At 45.6% G+C, this 18,159-nt stretch overlaps 1 protein-coding gene across 1 annotated transcript; it reads right to left on the bottom strand.

Annotated features, from left to right (window-relative positions):
- Positions 1–2,722: 2,722 nt before the first annotated feature.
- On the bottom strand, positions 2,723–17,829 carry LOC140756488 (reticulon-4-interacting protein 1, mitochondrial). The gene is made up of 12 exons (XM_073092001.1): positions 17,493–17,829; positions 15,714–15,794; positions 15,011–15,176; positions 14,110–14,280; positions 13,401–13,541; positions 7,708–7,822; positions 7,019–7,147; positions 6,355–6,476; positions 5,699–5,864; positions 4,755–4,875; positions 4,113–4,232; positions 2,723–3,193 (listed from the first exon to the last, which is right to left on the bottom strand). Exons 1-12 carry the CDS (start codon positions 17,535–17,537, stop codon positions 3,107–3,109), a joined length of 1,464 nt encoding a protein of 487 aa, XP_072948102.1. The 5' UTR covers positions 17,538–17,829; the 3' UTR covers positions 2,723–3,106.
- Between the last annotated feature and the right edge of the window lie 330 nt (positions 17,830–18,159).

Below are 18,159 nucleotides of genomic sequence, written 5' to 3'. Positions count from 1 at the left end.
ATTTTCTTCAAAATTTTCTTTTTCCTTTAATTTGTCACATAACATTACTTACTTAAATAAATTAAGGGTCCATGTGTCGGCGCACCCCGATTTGATACGATTGCGCATTAACATGCCGATCAATACATTTATTGATTTATATATATACTCGTATATGTCTACCAAACCGCAATATACTAACAAATAAACACAAAAAAACATATGTCTGCAAACTATTCACATTTGTGCATAGGTGGTCTGCACCGTATCCCTTAGCCGGTTCTTACGGCACCCACGGAAAGAGAGGGGGAGGCCCTATTTTACAACGCCGGGGCCCCACGGCGGAATACTTCCGTTAGGTCGCATTCTAGCACTCCATATTTGCTCATTATTTCCTTGCATGATTGGTGAACAGTCCATGCTTGAGTTAGTTGAGGTAAAACTAAGTACTAGTACAGAAATAATTTAGGGGAATTCCCTAGGCATAACTTTTAAATTACTTTCAACTGAGTTGTCATGTTTAAAGTGGGGTTGCAACATTTCATATTTATTTTGAAAATGGGAGAAATTTCCAAAAGTTCCGTTCAATCGAGATTTCTGGTAAGGGTTCGAGGGCCCCCTGAGTTTGAGGGCCCCGGGGCACTGCCCCGCCTAGCCCCTAGGTAGCTACGCCACTGAATATAATATAATATTGAGTAAAACTGAGAAGTTTATCAGAAGATAGGAACAAATGTGGACGTAGTATTGTACAATAATTTGAGAATAAAAAACTATATGCATATTAAACCACATATAAAAGTAAACAACATGAATTGTTGAAATTACAATTTTCATTTTTTATAAATTTGATTTTAATAGAAATGTTTAATTTGTAAAAGCTTAACAAACTATCCATAATGTAGAACATTATATGGACCATAATTCAAATACATATTAGCTCAATTATTACAAAATTTCATAGTAAGGGCAGCTAAAAGGAAAAATGTGATGCATGTTACATAATATGTGAGTTGATATGCACATAGTCGTTCCATTAATAATTTAACTTAAGCTTTGTTACGAGTAGTCGAAATATAATTAATTTACATACAATTAAAATGAGTCGTTTCGATTCGATAAATTGTATAGGACATATTAATTTAATGTAATTGTATTATGGTTCTTTCGCCATTACTTCTCCATAGACAAAACACCATGGGAAGCGCTAGTAGATTATTAAATTAAAAATAATAAAACGAATCTATTTGGAATATGATATTGTGATATCTTTCAAAAATATAAGATTTGTGACTAAAATGTTATGTAAATACATTTACATAAATACTGTTTGATTTCCATCAATCGCTTATCGTCCCACTGCTGGGCACATGTATTTCATCTTAAAATGAACAGTTTAATCATAGCCTACCACCCTGATCAAATGCGGATGGTCCAAAATCTATAATTATTTTCCTTCATTATTGTAAGTGATAATTTATAAATCCTGACTTGAATTTAAATTCCAAAATATAAATAAGACCCCGAAATTTAAATTCCACAGTAAACCAGTATATTGCTATTATATTATAATTTTTTACAATAAATAATACGCTCTTTACAATTCATGTTGTCTTTTCTGATACTAAATAACTAAAAAAGTTTTTATTACATATAAGGATACAATTTTATCGAATTACCAATTTTTAATTACCTATATTTTAAAATTATGAAAATCGGAAGTACATTTATTTTGTGATAGTATCCTATGAATATAATTTAAAAAATGAGATATCAATTTCAAAAAAATTGTAAAATAAAAATGATAGAAAACATACTATTTTTATAAATTGATACATAAATAGGATTTTAAGAAATGTACATTGATTACAAAATTTATATTTTATAATGAGATTGTATATAAAATATTAATAATTATTATTATCGAGCCCATAATTAATAATAATAAGTACACTTTTATACTGGCCTATCTTTTCTATTTAAATTTTAACACAAGAAAAAAGAATTGACTATTAAAAATAAATCTAAAAAATACAATTTTTCTATACACCTGTGATTACTATGGACACACAAATATGATTGAATATAGCATCCAAACTCAGAATTAACATCTAAATTCATCATTAGATGTGTACCCGACCGGGGATCGAACACGGAACCCTCTTATACAGGAACACAGGTAATTTCATTAAAATTTAGAAAAATAAAACAATTTTTGTTAACATATAATTAAAATTAAATCAAAAAAGTTAAAAACACACGCTTTGGAATATTAAAGGAAAAATATATTAATATAAATAAATAAATAATTTTATAATAATTCCACCCTTTCACCTTTTCTTAAGGTGTCGTTCTATATTCGTTTTTGTTCAAAATTTCTAGTAATCATAGTACGCCAAAGAATTACTGTCTCGTATATTTTTTTCTAACAATCCTTTGTATTTCACTGAAAATTATCGCCCATTCCGCCTAGACAGGAGGAAATTTATTATCATCACTATTCATCATATGATTGCGTTATTAGTCATCATGATTGATTGCGTGTTTGTTACCACGCCATTTAGTAAGAATATTGGCATCTTCTCAATTAAATTCCTTAGCCCGACGTTCACGATAAAAAGTTATTCTTCTTATGTTTTTATTCTAACAATCCTTGGTAATTTACTTTAAGTTATTACCCATTTCCATAAGAAAGAGGGAAATTAGTTATCATCATTATTCATCATGCTTGATTGCTTTATTAGTCATCACGTTTGATTGCGTGCTTCTTATCACGGAATATGAAGAACACGCTATTGGCATCTCCTGGATTAAATACCTTAGTCTTTACAATATCCACAGGAAAACCATCTATCATATATCATCAATCATTTAAGGTCGTCAGCAAATACCAGCATTTCTTTTTACTTTCCGTTGGTTACTTATAATGTGTGAGCGAGAAACCTATACAAAATAAGTCATTTTCGATTCCAATCTTTACAGAATGACGTCATAAGAAACTTTTTCAAAAACTAAATAAAAGGCATACAAATACTAAAACCAGAACTCGCCCGGGTATATGGCGAGCGTTGAGCAAAATTTTCGGAATCTGCTTACTATTTCTATGTAGTTATAATGTGTGTTCGCGTGTTTAAGGAAATCTAATGACAGTGGTGCCCACCGCGTCCTCGCTGCACGCGTGAGCTAATGCCGCTTCGAAGTCCTGTGGGAGGTACACCTGGAGAAATACATAAACATATAAATATTAATTTATTTATTTAATATATGGCATACATAGGCTTAAAACTAATATCACGGGTAACCCAATTTATTAGTGCACCTCAATTAATGATTAAAGTAGATAATATTAATTAATTAAATTAGCAACACGATAATCATTTCTAAATATTATATACACGCCAGGAGATTCGAGGTTCGAATCCCAGGCTGGGAGTACCCTGATGGGGCAACGCGCTTAGAGGACTCCGGTTGCGTTCCCTGGAGATCCCGGAGTCCTCTACGCAGCGCCGAGGATGGCCACCGGGGGGGTTTTAGTGCAGTAAGTCCCATATAACCCCGTGTCGCTCCCACGGCATAGGGTACCTTTTGAAGGTTTCCCCCTCGTAAACAAAAAAAAGGTATTTTTTTATAAGTTAGGGGTAGCAAAGAAGCTTGCTGTCACCAAATGGTAAGTGGCTACTGCCGTCCATGGACATTTGTGACCCACTTCATATATAACAGGTTCCACCTAAAGCTAATCATATGCTTTGTCACTCCCGAGGATTAAGATGATCGTATTATATGTAAGTTAGCTAAAAAAAATTACGATACTGTGTGATATGTATTTTTTTATTTACTCTTTATTGACCATGTTAAAAACAGTGTGGTGCAAAAGACGGACTTAATGCTAAATAGCATTTTCTCCCAGTCAACCTTAGGGATGTGCAAAAAAGGCGGCGGTACAACTATACTAAAAAAATAATAATAATAAAAGTGATTGGTGTTAGTAGTAGTATTAACTCCTAGTATAAGTAGTATTAGTCAGTGGTCGAAGTTATGTGTCTGTTACATTAACATAAGGTTATTACTTTGCTAGGCATTAAAGGCCTGATAGAAAACATTAACAAATTGAGTGTTGTTAAAAATATTTTCAGTACCTTATCCAAAACAGGAGCAATTTGTCCAGTTTCCACGAGGCTTCTCAGCTCAGCCAGGCCTCCAGCAAGCAGGTGCGGGTCCTCCAGCCAATCAGTGTGACTGCCGCAACCGACTACCCACTGCACATAAATAATATTCCTTCACTTAGACAATAATATATTCTTATATATCGCTTATTAGAATAGAATGGATTAGAGATCAAGTCTGATCCTTAAACCAGTATTGTAGAGGTAGAAAGATAATAAGAAATAATGAAATTATGAAAGCAATGATAAAATATAAAAAAAAAAATAGAAAAGAGTAAAAATAGGACTTTTTTAAAAATAGAAGTATCAAATAATAATACTCAGTACGAGTAAGAACTAGCTACTGCTGTTCATGGACACCCATAATCAACCCGAGATTGGATTAGAACCCAGGATTTTAATCGTGTCTGATGTCAGTAGATGCGTTGCTAACTAAGATGGAATGCGTCTAACAAGAATATCTCCATTACTACACCCTTCAAACCGGTATACAGTAGCGTTTAGCACTGCTGATATAAAGCTGAAATAGATATAATGGTAGTGTCTCGTGGTTAAACCACGAACTCTTAACGAAGAATAAGATAATTTTCAATTTTATCACAAAAGTAAACTAACCCTCAACAGCCTCCAGCTATAGAAAGTAGCGCAGAAGAGTAGCCAGAAGGGTTGCACCATGCGATCAGTGAGCAGGGCGCGGGGCCGCAGGTCCAGTAGGGCGCTACGAGATGCCGTCGCCCTGCGAATTAATATCAGATAAAAAGCACGTCCGCTGCTCTAGCATGATCACCTAGCCTATAAGTGAAATTTCCTCTTTCCAAAGAGCCATAAATGGCTTGATTATTTACTAGGAGGCGAGATGGTCAGTTTATAAGAGAGTTGTTAAGAAGTATTATATATTATATAGCTACTTAATAATATACCTTAGGAGGTACAGAGTATTTTATATAAAATGTGTATTTTTATAATATAGAAATAGCAAACCAGCATGCAGTCCACTTGATGGTAAGTGGCTACTGATAGGGATAGCTGCAATCCACCCCAGATAAGATTAAAGTCCTACCTAACGTCAACCACAAATGCATTGCTAGCTCTGAGGACTAAAATGTTGTGTTGTCTATGAAATAACATTTTTACAAAGCTATCATCATCGACCTGACAGGAAACCCGACCAGTTATAATTTGAATATATCGCCTCTATACCGTTATGTTTTTTTTTTTATAATATAGGAGTAGCAGACGCGCATGCAGTTTACCTGATGTTAAGTGGCTACTGCCGCCCATGGACATCTGTGATCAACCCCAGATAGGATTAGATAATCCTACCTGAGGTCGGCCACAGATGCGCCGCTACCCCTAAGGACTAAGCTGGAACACCTCGGAAAAGTATGTCTCCCTTACCACACCCTACAAAACGGAACACAGCAGCGCCTAACACTGCTGTTATAAGGCAGAAGCAGGTGTGGCGGTGGTGCCGCCGGAGTCGAACCACAAAGGGTTCTACCATCAAATGTATGGGTGCTGGTGGTAATGGAAGTGAATACTAATAATGAAATACCCACTTGAGTATAGTGCTGGGGCTGGGCAGTGGGGTGACGGGAGCCCCAGCGGCTGGGCAACACAGTGCCGCATCCCACAGGCCTGTACGAGCGCCATGCTGCTCCACGGTCAGCCAGGACGGAGACACGTGGTCGTTGGAGCCCTCCATGAATATGAACTCTTGTGCACCTGTGAGATGGAGAAAGATTAGGCTTAGTATAAATAAGTTAAAAAAAGGTTAGGTTATAATCGAAGCTGCTAGAACCAGAGTGGCCTAACTGCATTTTAATAATTTTTGACCTATCTGCATTTTCGTAAAATCGTCTTAAAATGTTGTATACGCTCTGAATATAGAAATAAATCACGTCGCCATAATAAATTGTATGATTAATTGTCAATCTCAACCTCAAACTCAATTGTAATGGTGGTTTTGGAAAAAATAATAAGACTCTTTTTACAACACCGAGATCTAATATATTTTTAATGTAATATTTTTAACGGCGTAAATCCTTTTGTATACATATTGAAACATGCTTTCTTTTTAGTTATTTTTTATTAAATATGCTTAAGAAATATAACTACTCAGGTAGTTTCTTCCTCACACGCCTATTTGAGGTATGCAAGTTCTGTTCAGACAATAGTATATATATACAACAATATTATTATAATCAGGTCTTACCGAGGTCTCGAAGAGTCCGCGAAGCGTTCCGCGGAGCCGCTGCTGTGATGCGAGCGCCCCAGGAGCTCAACAATTGAACTAAAGCACAACCCTCACCGCTCTCCGCACCTATTACCGCCACGCTGGAAATAAAATAAATAAATATATATTACAATTATTGAGATTAAAAATATAGTATGACTTTCCACATGCTTCATAGGCACAAATTGTGACTTACAAGTTTATTCTTTTTTTAGCTATAGTATTCTTGAAAGTAAACAGGATAACATACAAGAAACCACAATTTATAGGTTTTTTTTTTAATTTTTCTATCGAACCATTATAGTTAGACAATTGAAATTGTCACAATGCAACTTTAAAGGTTGTTATGCTGCTATAAAAAATATTAAAAATAAAAAAGCAAATGAAAATTTGTGAGCACGGAACCCTCGTTCGGAGTTTGACTTGCACTTCTCCAATTATTTTTCGCTTTACTTCCTTATTTTATTACTTTTGAAGGTAGACTCCCTTGTGGTTCGACTCGGGCGGAACCACCGCCACACCTATTTCTGCCTCATAACAGCAATGTTAAGCGCTGCTGTTCTGGTTTAAAGGGAGACATACTCTGCCGAGGCGGTCCAGCTTAGTCCTCAGGGGTGGCGGCGCAGCTAGAGTTGGATCTCACCGTTTCCCCTTGCAGGTGTCGGGCGACAGTTGCAGGCGATCGAGTGCGGCCAGCGCCACCGCGCCGCCCCACGGCAGCGCCGCCGCCGTGTCCGCCGCCAGGCGGGCGGGCCGCTTCGACACGCGGGAACTGCAACACGATATACACGGTGCATATTTATTTATTTATTTTAATCTATAAAAGGATTTCAACGAACGGACCTTTAATAACACCTTATTAGTGATCAGTTTGCTATTTCTATTAAAATAGTCTTAAAAACGACGGGAATTTAGTTGTCAAGTTTGTGTTTCTAATACTAAACTGTAAGTAATGGTCAAAACTACGAAGAATTAGTTAGTTAAAGAATAGTATAAATGTATGAAAAGATATGTATTTTTTGCAAAATAAGCTTTTTCCTTTTATTTGTTATATTATAATTATGTTATTACTTCCCAGAATTTTATCCTTATAAATAAGCGACGCTATCCGATGATGGAATAATACGGAGTGTGTTTCTCATTTGGCACGCTGTATAGCTTAAATTACTTGATGAGTTTTAACATATTGTAAGATATAATTAGATTCGTCTATATTGCAGAATGACACAGGCTGTATTTTTTTTATTTTAACCATAACCAAATCGATACTCGCTTCCTCCCCCGAATATCTTGTTTCTTTTCCCTTTCTTTTTCTTTCTTTCTTTCTTTTACCTCCTGAGAGCGAGCAGTTCCCCCGCAGCGCCGCCGCTCCACTCGCTGAGGCAGCCCCACACCTCGTCGCCCAGCTCCAGCTCCGTCACCCCGGGACCCACGTCCAGGACCACACCTGAAAATTACAACATTTCGATCCGTCATTAAACGTATTTCTGCCTTAGGCCTTATGTTCAACGTCTGGACCGCACACCCGCTACACCACCAACAACAACTCACCAGCGAACCCGCGTCCCACGGTGACGGGCGTGCGTGTGATCAGCGAGCGTAGCGCCGAGGCTCGCCCGCGCAGCACGCTGCGGTCCGCCGCGCACACGCTGAACGCTTGTATACAGACCAGGACCTCGCCTGAACCCGCTACACCACCAACAACAACTCACCAGCGAACCCGCGTCCCACGGTGACGGGCGTGCGTGTGATCAGCGAGCGTAGCGCCGAGGCTCGCCCGCGCAGCACGCTGCGGTGCGCCGCGCACACGCTGAACGCTTGTATACAGACCAGGACCTCGCCTGAACCCGCTACACCACCAACAACAACTCACCAGCGAACCCGCGTCCCACGGTGACGGGCGTGCGTGTGATCAGCGAGCGTAGCGCCGAGGCTCGCCCGCGCAGCACGCTGCGGTCCGCCGCGCACACGCTGAACGCTTGTATACAGACCAGGACCTCGCCTGAACCCGCTACACCACCAACAACAACTCACCAGCGAACCCGCGTCCCACGGTGACGGGCGTGCGTGTGATCAGCGAGCGTAGCGCCGAGGCTCGCCCGCGCAGCACGCTGCGGTCCGCCGCGCACACGCTGAACGCTTGTATACAGACCAGGACCTCGCCTGAACCCGCTACACCACCAACAACAACTCACCAGCGAACCCGCGTCCCACGGTGACGGGCGTGCGTGTGATCAGCGAGCGTAGCGCCGAGGCTCGCCCGCGCAGCACGCTGCGGTCCGCCGCGCACACGCTGAACGCTTGTATACAGACCAGGACCTCGCCTGAACCCGCTACACCACCAACAACAACTCACCAGCGAACCCGCGTCCCACGGTGACGGGCGTGCGTGTGATCAGCGAGCGTAGCGCCGAGGCTCGCCCGCGCAGCACGCTGCGGTCCGCCGCGCACACGCTGAACGCTTGTATACAGACCAGGACCTCGCCTGAACCCGCTACACCACCAACAACAACTCACCAGCGAACCCGCGTCCCACGGTGACGGGCGTGCGTGTGATCAGCGAGCGTAGCGCCGAGGCTCGCCCGCGCAGCACGCTGCGGTCCGCCGCGCACACGCTGAACGCTTGTATACAGACCAGGACCTCGCCTGAACCCGCTACACCACCAACAACAACTCACCAGCGAACCCGCGTCCCACGGTGACGGGCGTGCGTGTGATCAGCGAGCGTAGCGCCGAGGCTCGCCCGCGCAGCACGCTGCGGTGCGCCGCGCACACGCTGAACGCTTGTATACAGACCAGGACCTCGCCTGAACCCGCTACACCACCAACAACAACTCACCAGCGAACCCGCGTCCCACGGTGACGGGCGTGCGTGTGATCAGCGAGCGTAGCGCCGAGGCTCGCCCGCGCAGCACGCTGCGGTCCGCCGCGCACACGCTGAACGCTTGTATACAGACCAGGACCTCGCCTGAACCCGCTACACCACCAACAACAACTCACCAGCGAACCCGCGTCCCACGGTGACGGGCGTGCGTGTGATCAGCGAGCGTAGCGCCGAGGCTCGCCCGCGCAGCACGCTGCGGTCCGCCGCGCACACGCTGAACGCTTGTATACAGACCAGGACCTCGCCTGAACCCGCTACACCACCAACAACAACTCACCAGCGAACCCGCGTCCCACGGTGACGGGCGTGCGTGTGATCAGCGAGCGTAGCGCCGAGGCTCGCCCGCGCAGCACGCTGCGGTCCGCCGCGCACACGCTGAACGCTTGTATACAGACCAGGACCTCGCCTGAACCCGCTACACCACCAACAACAACTCACCAGCGAACCCGCGTCCCACGGTGACGGGCGTGCGTGTGATCAGCGAGCGTAGCGCCGAGGCTCGCCCGCGCAGCACGCTGCGGTCCGCCGCGCACACGCTGAACGCTTGTATACAGACCAGGACCTCGCCTGAACCCGCTACACCACCAACAACAACTCACCAGCGAACCCGCGTCCCACGGTGACGGGCGTGCGTGTGATCAGCGAGCGTAGCGCCGAGGCTCGCCCGCGCAGCACGCTGCGGTCCGCCGCGCACACGCTGAACGCTTGTATACAGACCAGGACCTCGCCTGAACCCGCTACACCACCAACAACAACTCACCAGCGAACCCGCGTCCCACGGTGACGGGCGTGCGTGTGATCAGCGAGCGTAGCGCCGAGGCTCGCCCGCGCAGCACGCTGCGGTCCGCCGCGCACACGCTGAACGCTTGTATACAGACCAGGACCTCGCCTGAACCCGCTACACCACCAACAACAACTCACCAGCGAACCCGCGTCCCACGGTGACGGGCGTGCGTGTGATCAGCGAGCGTAGCGCCGAGGCTCGCCCGCGCAGCACGCTGCGGTCCGCCGCGCACACGCTGAACGCTTGTATACAGACCAGGACCTCGCCTGAACCCGCTACACCACCAACAACAACTCACCAGCGAACCCGCGTCCCACGGTGACGGGCGTGCGTGTGATCAGCGAGCGTAGCGCCGAGGCTCGCCCGCGCAGCACGCTGCGGTCCGCCGCGCACACGCTGAACGCTTGTATACAGACCAGGACCTCGCCTGAACCCGCTACACCACCAACAACAACTCACCAGCGAACCCGCGTCCCACGGTGACGGGCGTGCGTGTGATCAGCGAGCGTAGCGCCGAGGCTCGCCCGCGCAGCACGCTGCGGTCCGCCGCGCACACGCTGAACGCTTGTATACAGACCAGGACCTCGCCTGAACCCGCTACACCACCAACAACAACTCACCAGCGAACCCGCGTCCCACGGTGACGGGCGTGCGTGTGATCAGCGAGCGTAGCGCCGAGGCTCGCCCGCGCAGCACGCTGCGGTCCGCCGCGCACACGCTGAACGCTTGTATACAGACCAGGACCTCGCCTGAACCCGCTACACCACCAACAACAACTCACCAGCGAACCCGCGTCCCACGGTGACGGGCGTGCGTGTGATCAGCGAGCGTAGCGCCGAGGCTCGCCCGCGCAGCACGCTGCGGTCCGCCGCGCACACGCTGAACGCTTGTATACAGACCAGGACCTCGCCTGAACCCGCTACACCACCAACAACAACTCACCAGCGAACCCGCGTCCCACGGTGACGGGCGTGCGTGTGATCAGCGAGCGTAGCGCCGAGGCTCGCCCGCGCAGCACGCTGCGGTCCGCCGCGCACACGCTGAACGCTTGTATACAGACCAGGACCTCGCCTGAACCCGCTACACCACCAACAACAACTCACCAGCGAACCCGCGTCCCACGGTGACGGGCGTGCGTGTGATCAGCGAGCGTAGCGCCGAGGCTCGCCCGCGCAGCACGCTGCGGTCCGCCGCGCACACGCTGAACGCTTGTATACAGACCAGGACCTCGCCTGAACCCGCTACACCACCAACAACAACTCACCAGCGAACCCGCGTCCCACGGTGACGGGCGTGCGTGTGATCAGCGAGCGTAGCGCCGAGGCTCGCCCGCGCAGCACGCTGCGGTCCGCCGCGCACACGCTGAACGCTTGTATACAGACCAGGACCTCGCCTGAACCCGCTACACCACCAACAACAACTCACCAGCGAACCCGCGTCCCACGGTGACGGGCGTGCGTGTGATCAGCGAGCGTAGCGCCGAGGCTCGCCCGCGCAGCACGCTGCGGTCCGCCGCGCACACGCTGAACGCTTGTATACAGACCAGGACCTCGCCTGAACCCGCTACACCACCAACAACAACTCACCAGCGAACCCGCGTCCCACGGTGACGGGCGTGCGTGTGATCAGCGAGCGTAGCGCCGAGGCTCGCCCGCGCAGCACGCTGCGGTCCGCCGCGCACACGCTGAACGCTTGTATACAGACCAGGACCTCGCCTGAACCCGCTACACCACCAACAACAACTCACCAGCGAACCCGCGTCCCACGGTGACGGGCGTGCGTGTGATCAGCGAGCGTAGCGCCGAGGCTCGCCCGCGCAGCACGCTGCGGTCCGCCGCGCACACGCTGAACGCTTGTATACAGACCAGGACCTCGCCTGAACCCGCTACACCACCAACAACAACTCACCAGCGAACCCGCGTCCCACGGTGACGGGCGTGCGTGTGATCAGCGAGCGTAGCGCCGAGGCTCGCCCGCGCAGCACGCTGCGGTCCGCCGCGCACACGCTGAACGCTTGTATACAGACCAGGACCTCGCCTGAACCCGCTACACCACCAACAACAACTCACCAGCGAACCCGCGTCCCACGGTGACGGGCGTGCGTGTGATCAGCGAGCGTAGCGCCGAGGCTCGCCCGCGCAGCACGCTGCGGTCCGCCGCGCACACGCTGAACGCTTGTATACAGACCAGGACCTCGCCTGAACCCGCTACACCACCAACAACAACTCACCAGCGAACCCGCGTCCCACGGTGACGGGCGTGCGTGTGATCAGCGAGCGTAGCGCCGAGGCTCGCCCGCGCAGCACGCTGCGGTCCGCCGCGCACACGCTGAACGCTTGTATACAGACCAGGACCTCGCCTGAACCCGCTACACCACCAACAACAACTCACCAGCGAACCCGCGTCCCACGGTGACGGGCGTGCGTGTGATCAGCGAGCGTAGCGCCGAGGCTCGCCCGCGCAGCACGCTGCGGTCCGCCGCGCACACGCTGAACGCTTGTATACAGACCAGGACCTCGCCTGAACCCGCTACACCACCAACAACAACTCACCAGCGAACCCGCGTCCCACGGTGACGGGCGTGCGTGTGATCAGCGAGCGTAGCGCCGAGGCTCGCCCGCGCAGCACGCTGCGGTCCGCCGCGCACACGCTGAACGCTTGTATACAGACCAGGACCTCGCCTGAACCCGCTACACCACCAACAACAACTCACCAGCGAACCCGCGTCCCACGGTGACGGGCGTGCGTGTGATCAGCGAGCGTAGCGCCGAGGCTCGCCCGCGCAGCACGCTGCGGTCCGCCGCGCACACGCTGAACGCTTGTATACAGACCAGGACCTCGCCTGAACCCGCTACACCACCAACAACAACTCACCAGCGAACCCGCGTCCCACGGTGACGGGCGTGCGTGTGATCAGCGAGCGTAGCACCGAGGCTCGCCCGCGCAGCACGCTGCGGTCCGCCGCGCACACGCTGAACGCTTGTATACAGACCAGGACCTCGCCTGAACCCGCTACACCACCAACAACAACTCACCAGCGAACCCGCGTCCCACGGTGACGGGCGTGCGTGTGATCAGCGAGCGTAGCGCCGAGGCTCGCCCGCGCAGCACGCTGCGGTCCGCCGCGCACACGCTGAACGCTTGTATACAGACCAGGACCTCGCCTGAACCCGCTACACCACCAACAACAACTCACCAGCGAACCCGCGTCCCACGGTGACGGGCGTGCGTGTGATCAGCGAGCGTAGCGCCGAGGCTCGCCCGCGCAGCACGCTGCGGTCCGCCGCGCACACGCTGAACGCTTGTATACAGACCAGGACCTCGCCTGAACCCGCTACACCACCAACAACAACTCACCAGCGAACCCGCGTCCCACGGTGACGGGCGTGCGTGTGATCAGCGAGCGTAGCGCCGAGGCTCGCCCGCGCAGCACGCTGCGGTCCGCCGCGCACACGCTGAACGCTTGCACGCGGACCAGAACCTCGCCTGAACCCGCGCCTAAACGAAACAGTTTTATTCAAATAATAGTTTTACATTTTTATTATTACTGCGTTGGTGAGGCATCAGCGTTATCTATAGTATTACAAAGTCTATTAATATAAATAATTAAATAAATAAGTAGTAATTACACTAATTGATAAAAACAATATTGTTTTATTTCTGTCGAGTGATATAAAACAATGAGTAAGTTGTCTTTTCCTTATCATGTCATCTCTTTCGCACTACGGTCTTGATTGTGTTCCGTCTTGAAGAAACTTAAACCCTTATTCATTTTTCGGTTATCCACTGTATAAAAGCAACTAAAATTGTCATATTTTGCCTAAAACGTTAAATTTCCTGCAAAAAAAATGAATAATTTCGACTGACATAATACAAAACTGCTTATTCTAATATTATTAAAACAATCTTACTTTAACGAGGTCGTGGTACGAAATTTCAATGTATGATTAAAATAATATTGTTTTAAGAGATGGTAGTAACCCCCCAGGACCTAGGGAGCGCCATCATGAGCTGTCGCACCACCTAAAATTTTTTGCTAGGGCCACCAGTAGTTACGATCACTTACCCGGCGACACAGCATCCTCAACGAGTATAACAGCCTGGTCGGGCTGCGCGTGGAGAGCCCTCGCGTGGGGTCCCGTGGGGCCTCGCGCCGCTAGCCGCAAGCCCACCAGTACACCCGCGCTGCCGCCCACAGCCGCCCCGCACGCGAATATGAACACGCTGCGACGCCACACTGGGGATACAAATGTAATTAATTAAATTTTATGTGTTTAATAAATAAATAAATAAAAGGATTTAGGTATTTTTCCCCCATTTCCCCCACCCAAATTGTGTACACGCCGATCAAGCGAACTAGACGAACCGGTGAGATGTGGTCTCCCCCCTCGTACCACCTCATGCCCCGCTCACATCCTACAACTGTTTGCAGCTAAACTCTCACTCTCAAATTCACAAATAATTTCTGGATTATATTTTTTGTTTAATATTTTCATTGTTATCCAGTGCACATATTTATTGTTTTTTAAGTTTTGACTGTGCCATGTGCTAAGATAGCATCAAAATGGGCAAAAATAACTATTCATGGCAGAGAGCGAACAATGATATTGCGAGTTTTACGTTTTACTTTGACTGCATACATATTATAATAAAGCTCCTCAGCATCTTGCAAGACTCTAATCATATTTTTTAATATCAATAATTTATTAAAATATTAAAATCTATCAGACCATCTTGTTTTATAATTATAACCGATAGACACACAACCCACCTCTATCTTTGAACAGCTCGACCAGCTCCTCATACAGCAGCACGGGGGACAGCGGCGGCGCCCCCTCGCGGACTCTCTGCACGGTGTTGTGAGCGAAGGCGGCTATACGCGCGAGGCTCTCCGCTATCAGCTCGTGTTGCCACAACTCCTGGATCGCGGTTCGGATCTAGAAGCGATAGATAGACTCATAACTCACCTCTATCCTTGAACAGCTCGACCAGCTCCTCATACAGCAGCACGGGGGACAGCGGCGGCGCCCCCTCGCGGACTCTCTGCACGGTGTTGTGAGCGAAGGCGGCTATGCGTGCGCGACTCTCCGCTATCAGCTCGTGTTGCCACAACTCCTGGATTGCGGTTCGAATCTGCAAGCGACCGTAGTATGCTGGCGTAAAGTGGGGTTGTTGCTCGGGGCACATGCCAAATTTGCCACCCTGCACGCCAAATTTGTCGCCCCCAAAGCAAAATTTACCACCAGGGTGTAGATTGAACTGGCCGCCACGGGCGTTGGCCGAATTTGCCGGCTAGGGCGTAAAATGAATTACTCCTTAGGGCAATTTACAATCCCTTTATTTAGATCATGTTGAAATGTTCATTCTTCAAAGACATACTTTACTTTAGACCTAAAATTTTGGTACATTATTACAAAAATTAAAAAACTAACAAAAACTCTAGCATGAAAGATAAAGACATATTAATATAGTGGAGCTTTCCTGTCGGAAATAATTATATCATGAATTATTTAATACAAAAGAATACAATATGTACAATCTTCAATTTATTACTAATAGCACTTTTAGCATTGATCACAGGAAGAAAGTAAAAAAATCACTGAATGTGTTCAGATGGTCTGTAAGTTCCTTTATTTCCTCAAAATATCAAATGGACATCATTATACTCACCCTAAAAATAGCCTCCGATGTCTGATTGTACACATCCTGGAACCTGGTCCTCCCTGTGTCGGCTGCTACCCTGGCTGCTTCCTAGAAATTAGAAAACAAGAGTGACCATCAACGTAAACTTCAAATTATAAAGTGCTGTACCATTTAAAAAGAATAATTACAATATGCAAAATGTATTTTCCGGAGTGGAATATTTTAATACAGAGTTTTTAATTTAATAAGAAACAAAAACGTTATATGCAAACAACATACTAAAACAATAAACACTACAGAAAAAGAAGACGTTTATAATTTTCATAATATTTAGAAACATGCCAAGTACAGACAAATAGGTGCGAATATAAGTATATAAATAACACAGACATGTAATTTGTGCATGTATGTGGTGAATATGGTAAATAACTCAAATAATTTCGATACACAGCTTGAGGTAAGTTCTCGGCGCATTGTCGATTTATACTCTTCTGTATTTGTGAAAAGCGTTTATATATTTGTCATTTTCGGCAAGTTATTCGATGAGTTTGTCGTAAGTATTTGCTTGTTAGATAAGGATTTCAAATGAAAAAAGACGGGCTATGACGTGTGGAACATTTAAACATATAATATGTTTATGGATGACTGAACAATATAGTAGATTTTGTGAATGTTGTAATATCAAATTTTATGTGTGTGTAACCCATGAATACACATGTAAGTTCAAGAGTCTTTTGTATATGTGACATTCTATTTAAGCAATAACTGTAACGACATTCATCGTAATAAATAATACATGGTTGATTGAACATTGAGGTTGGCACAGAAATGTATCATGTTGTTCATCTTACGAAACAGCAACTTTTGTATGCTTAGTGCTTTGTTATATGATATAGATATAGATTTTTCATTAACACATTGCTCCTTTGTTTTATACACTGGGGATGAACTATGCAGTAAACTTTATTTTTTTACTTTTATTAAGAATTACTACACGAAAAAACACAATTAGATTTAAGATATTTCAATAGATCTATGTATGCCTTGATGAGAAACCAACTATAGAATTACGACACAAACAACTATATATAGTACAAACTATTTCTTGTGGCAATAAAATAAGCATTAATTTTCTAATATATGGCCAAGTATTAGTGACTTAACATAATGGTTCACAAGGGATTAAAAACACACAAAGAAAAAACAGTAAGAATTTTGATAAAAAAAAATCATAATTAATCTGTATCCATTTTAGAGTCAGCCCTAATCATAGTAAGTAGCTTATATCTAAAATAGAGTATGATTTCAATACAACATTTACATAAGAAATATTTGGCACAGATGCACTCTTACACTTTGGCATACACTAGGCAATTTTAGCTGAGAATTATGGAATTTAAACAATTACTTTAATACATATTATGCTCTAATTATAAATAACCTACATCTACTGTTTAATTTATAATCTATGATTTTTATAAAAGAAAATAGGCAGCAAAATAGCCTAATTATATTATAGTATACCTTTTAAAGTAAATTATTAATGACTTCACGCGTAAAGAAGTAAAAGTAATAACATTGTCACACTAATTACAGTAATGACTGTTATATAAGTTATATAAGTCTCATGGTCATCACAGAAATAGTACAATAACATAAAAAACACATAAACACAAACATGCACATAAAAACAAAACATACATTTCGCTGTAGTTTTGTAAGTTTATTTGAAAATTGTAAAAACTAAAAATTTTAGATTTGTTGATCAGAGTACCAGGATAGCATAAGTTAGCAGCGCTTACTTACGTGGAGAGCCTCGAGTTTCTCCCCTGCTTTCTTGAGCTCGTCCATACCTAGCTGGCGAAGACGGCGGGACGCCTACGAATGTACTAACTCATTCCAAAACCTTAACCTTTGGCCACAATTCGGCCTATATATTCGCTCAAAATAGACCGACATTGCAAACTAAATCGCGCAGTCCGTAGTAAAATGTGTAAATTACATAAATAAAAAACACAGGATTGTTAGATTTTCGTCTACATTTATAATAGGAAACTATGAAATTTTGTCCAAAACGAAATTTTTCCTTATCCAAACATAACCCCTAAAAATTATTAAAAATGACAACCTAAAGTGACGTCTGACTGACTGACATGACATGACACCATGACAGTTGCTTGACTGACAGATTGATAATAATAATAACGATGTCAGAATCAGATCAATATCCGTTCAGATACCTAATTTGTAATGGCTAGTCTACAAAGTTTAAATACTTTCATTATAATGTTTATGTTTATTAATATATTACTGGTACCTCAGAGTAATTAAATATTTATTCTGAGAGCGATACACTTTTAGCTAGGTTATTTACTAGAAAAAATATATCTACAAATAGGTAATAGGTATATCGTAGAAGATTGCTATACTCTTTGCTATGAACATAGCATGTAATAGCTTATAATTGTTAAGG

Source organism: Epargyreus clarus, unplaced genomic scaffold, assembly GCF_041222505.1.
Source record: "Epargyreus clarus isolate Ecla_fem2 unplaced genomic scaffold, WU_Ecla_fem_2.2 ptg000035l, whole genome shotgun sequence".
Classification (NCBI taxonomy): Eukaryota; Metazoa; Arthropoda; class Insecta; order Lepidoptera; family Hesperiidae; genus Epargyreus; species Epargyreus clarus.
This window is presented reverse-complemented; position numbering and strand designations above follow the sequence as displayed.

Coding starts and splice junctions, on each gene's coding strand:
- LOC140756488 (XM_073092001.1), bottom strand. CDS start 17,537: ATGGACGAGCTCAAGAAAGCAGGGGAGAAACTCGAGGCTCTCCAC. Junction 14,281..15,010: donor CGAGCTGTTCAAGGATAGAG/GTGAGTTATGAG, acceptor TTGTATCCCCAG/TGTGGCGTCGCAGCGTGTTC. Junction 3,194..4,112: donor TTGCTCCTGTTTTGGATAAG/GTACTGAAAATA, acceptor GTATTTCTCCAG/GTGTACCTCCCACAGGACTT.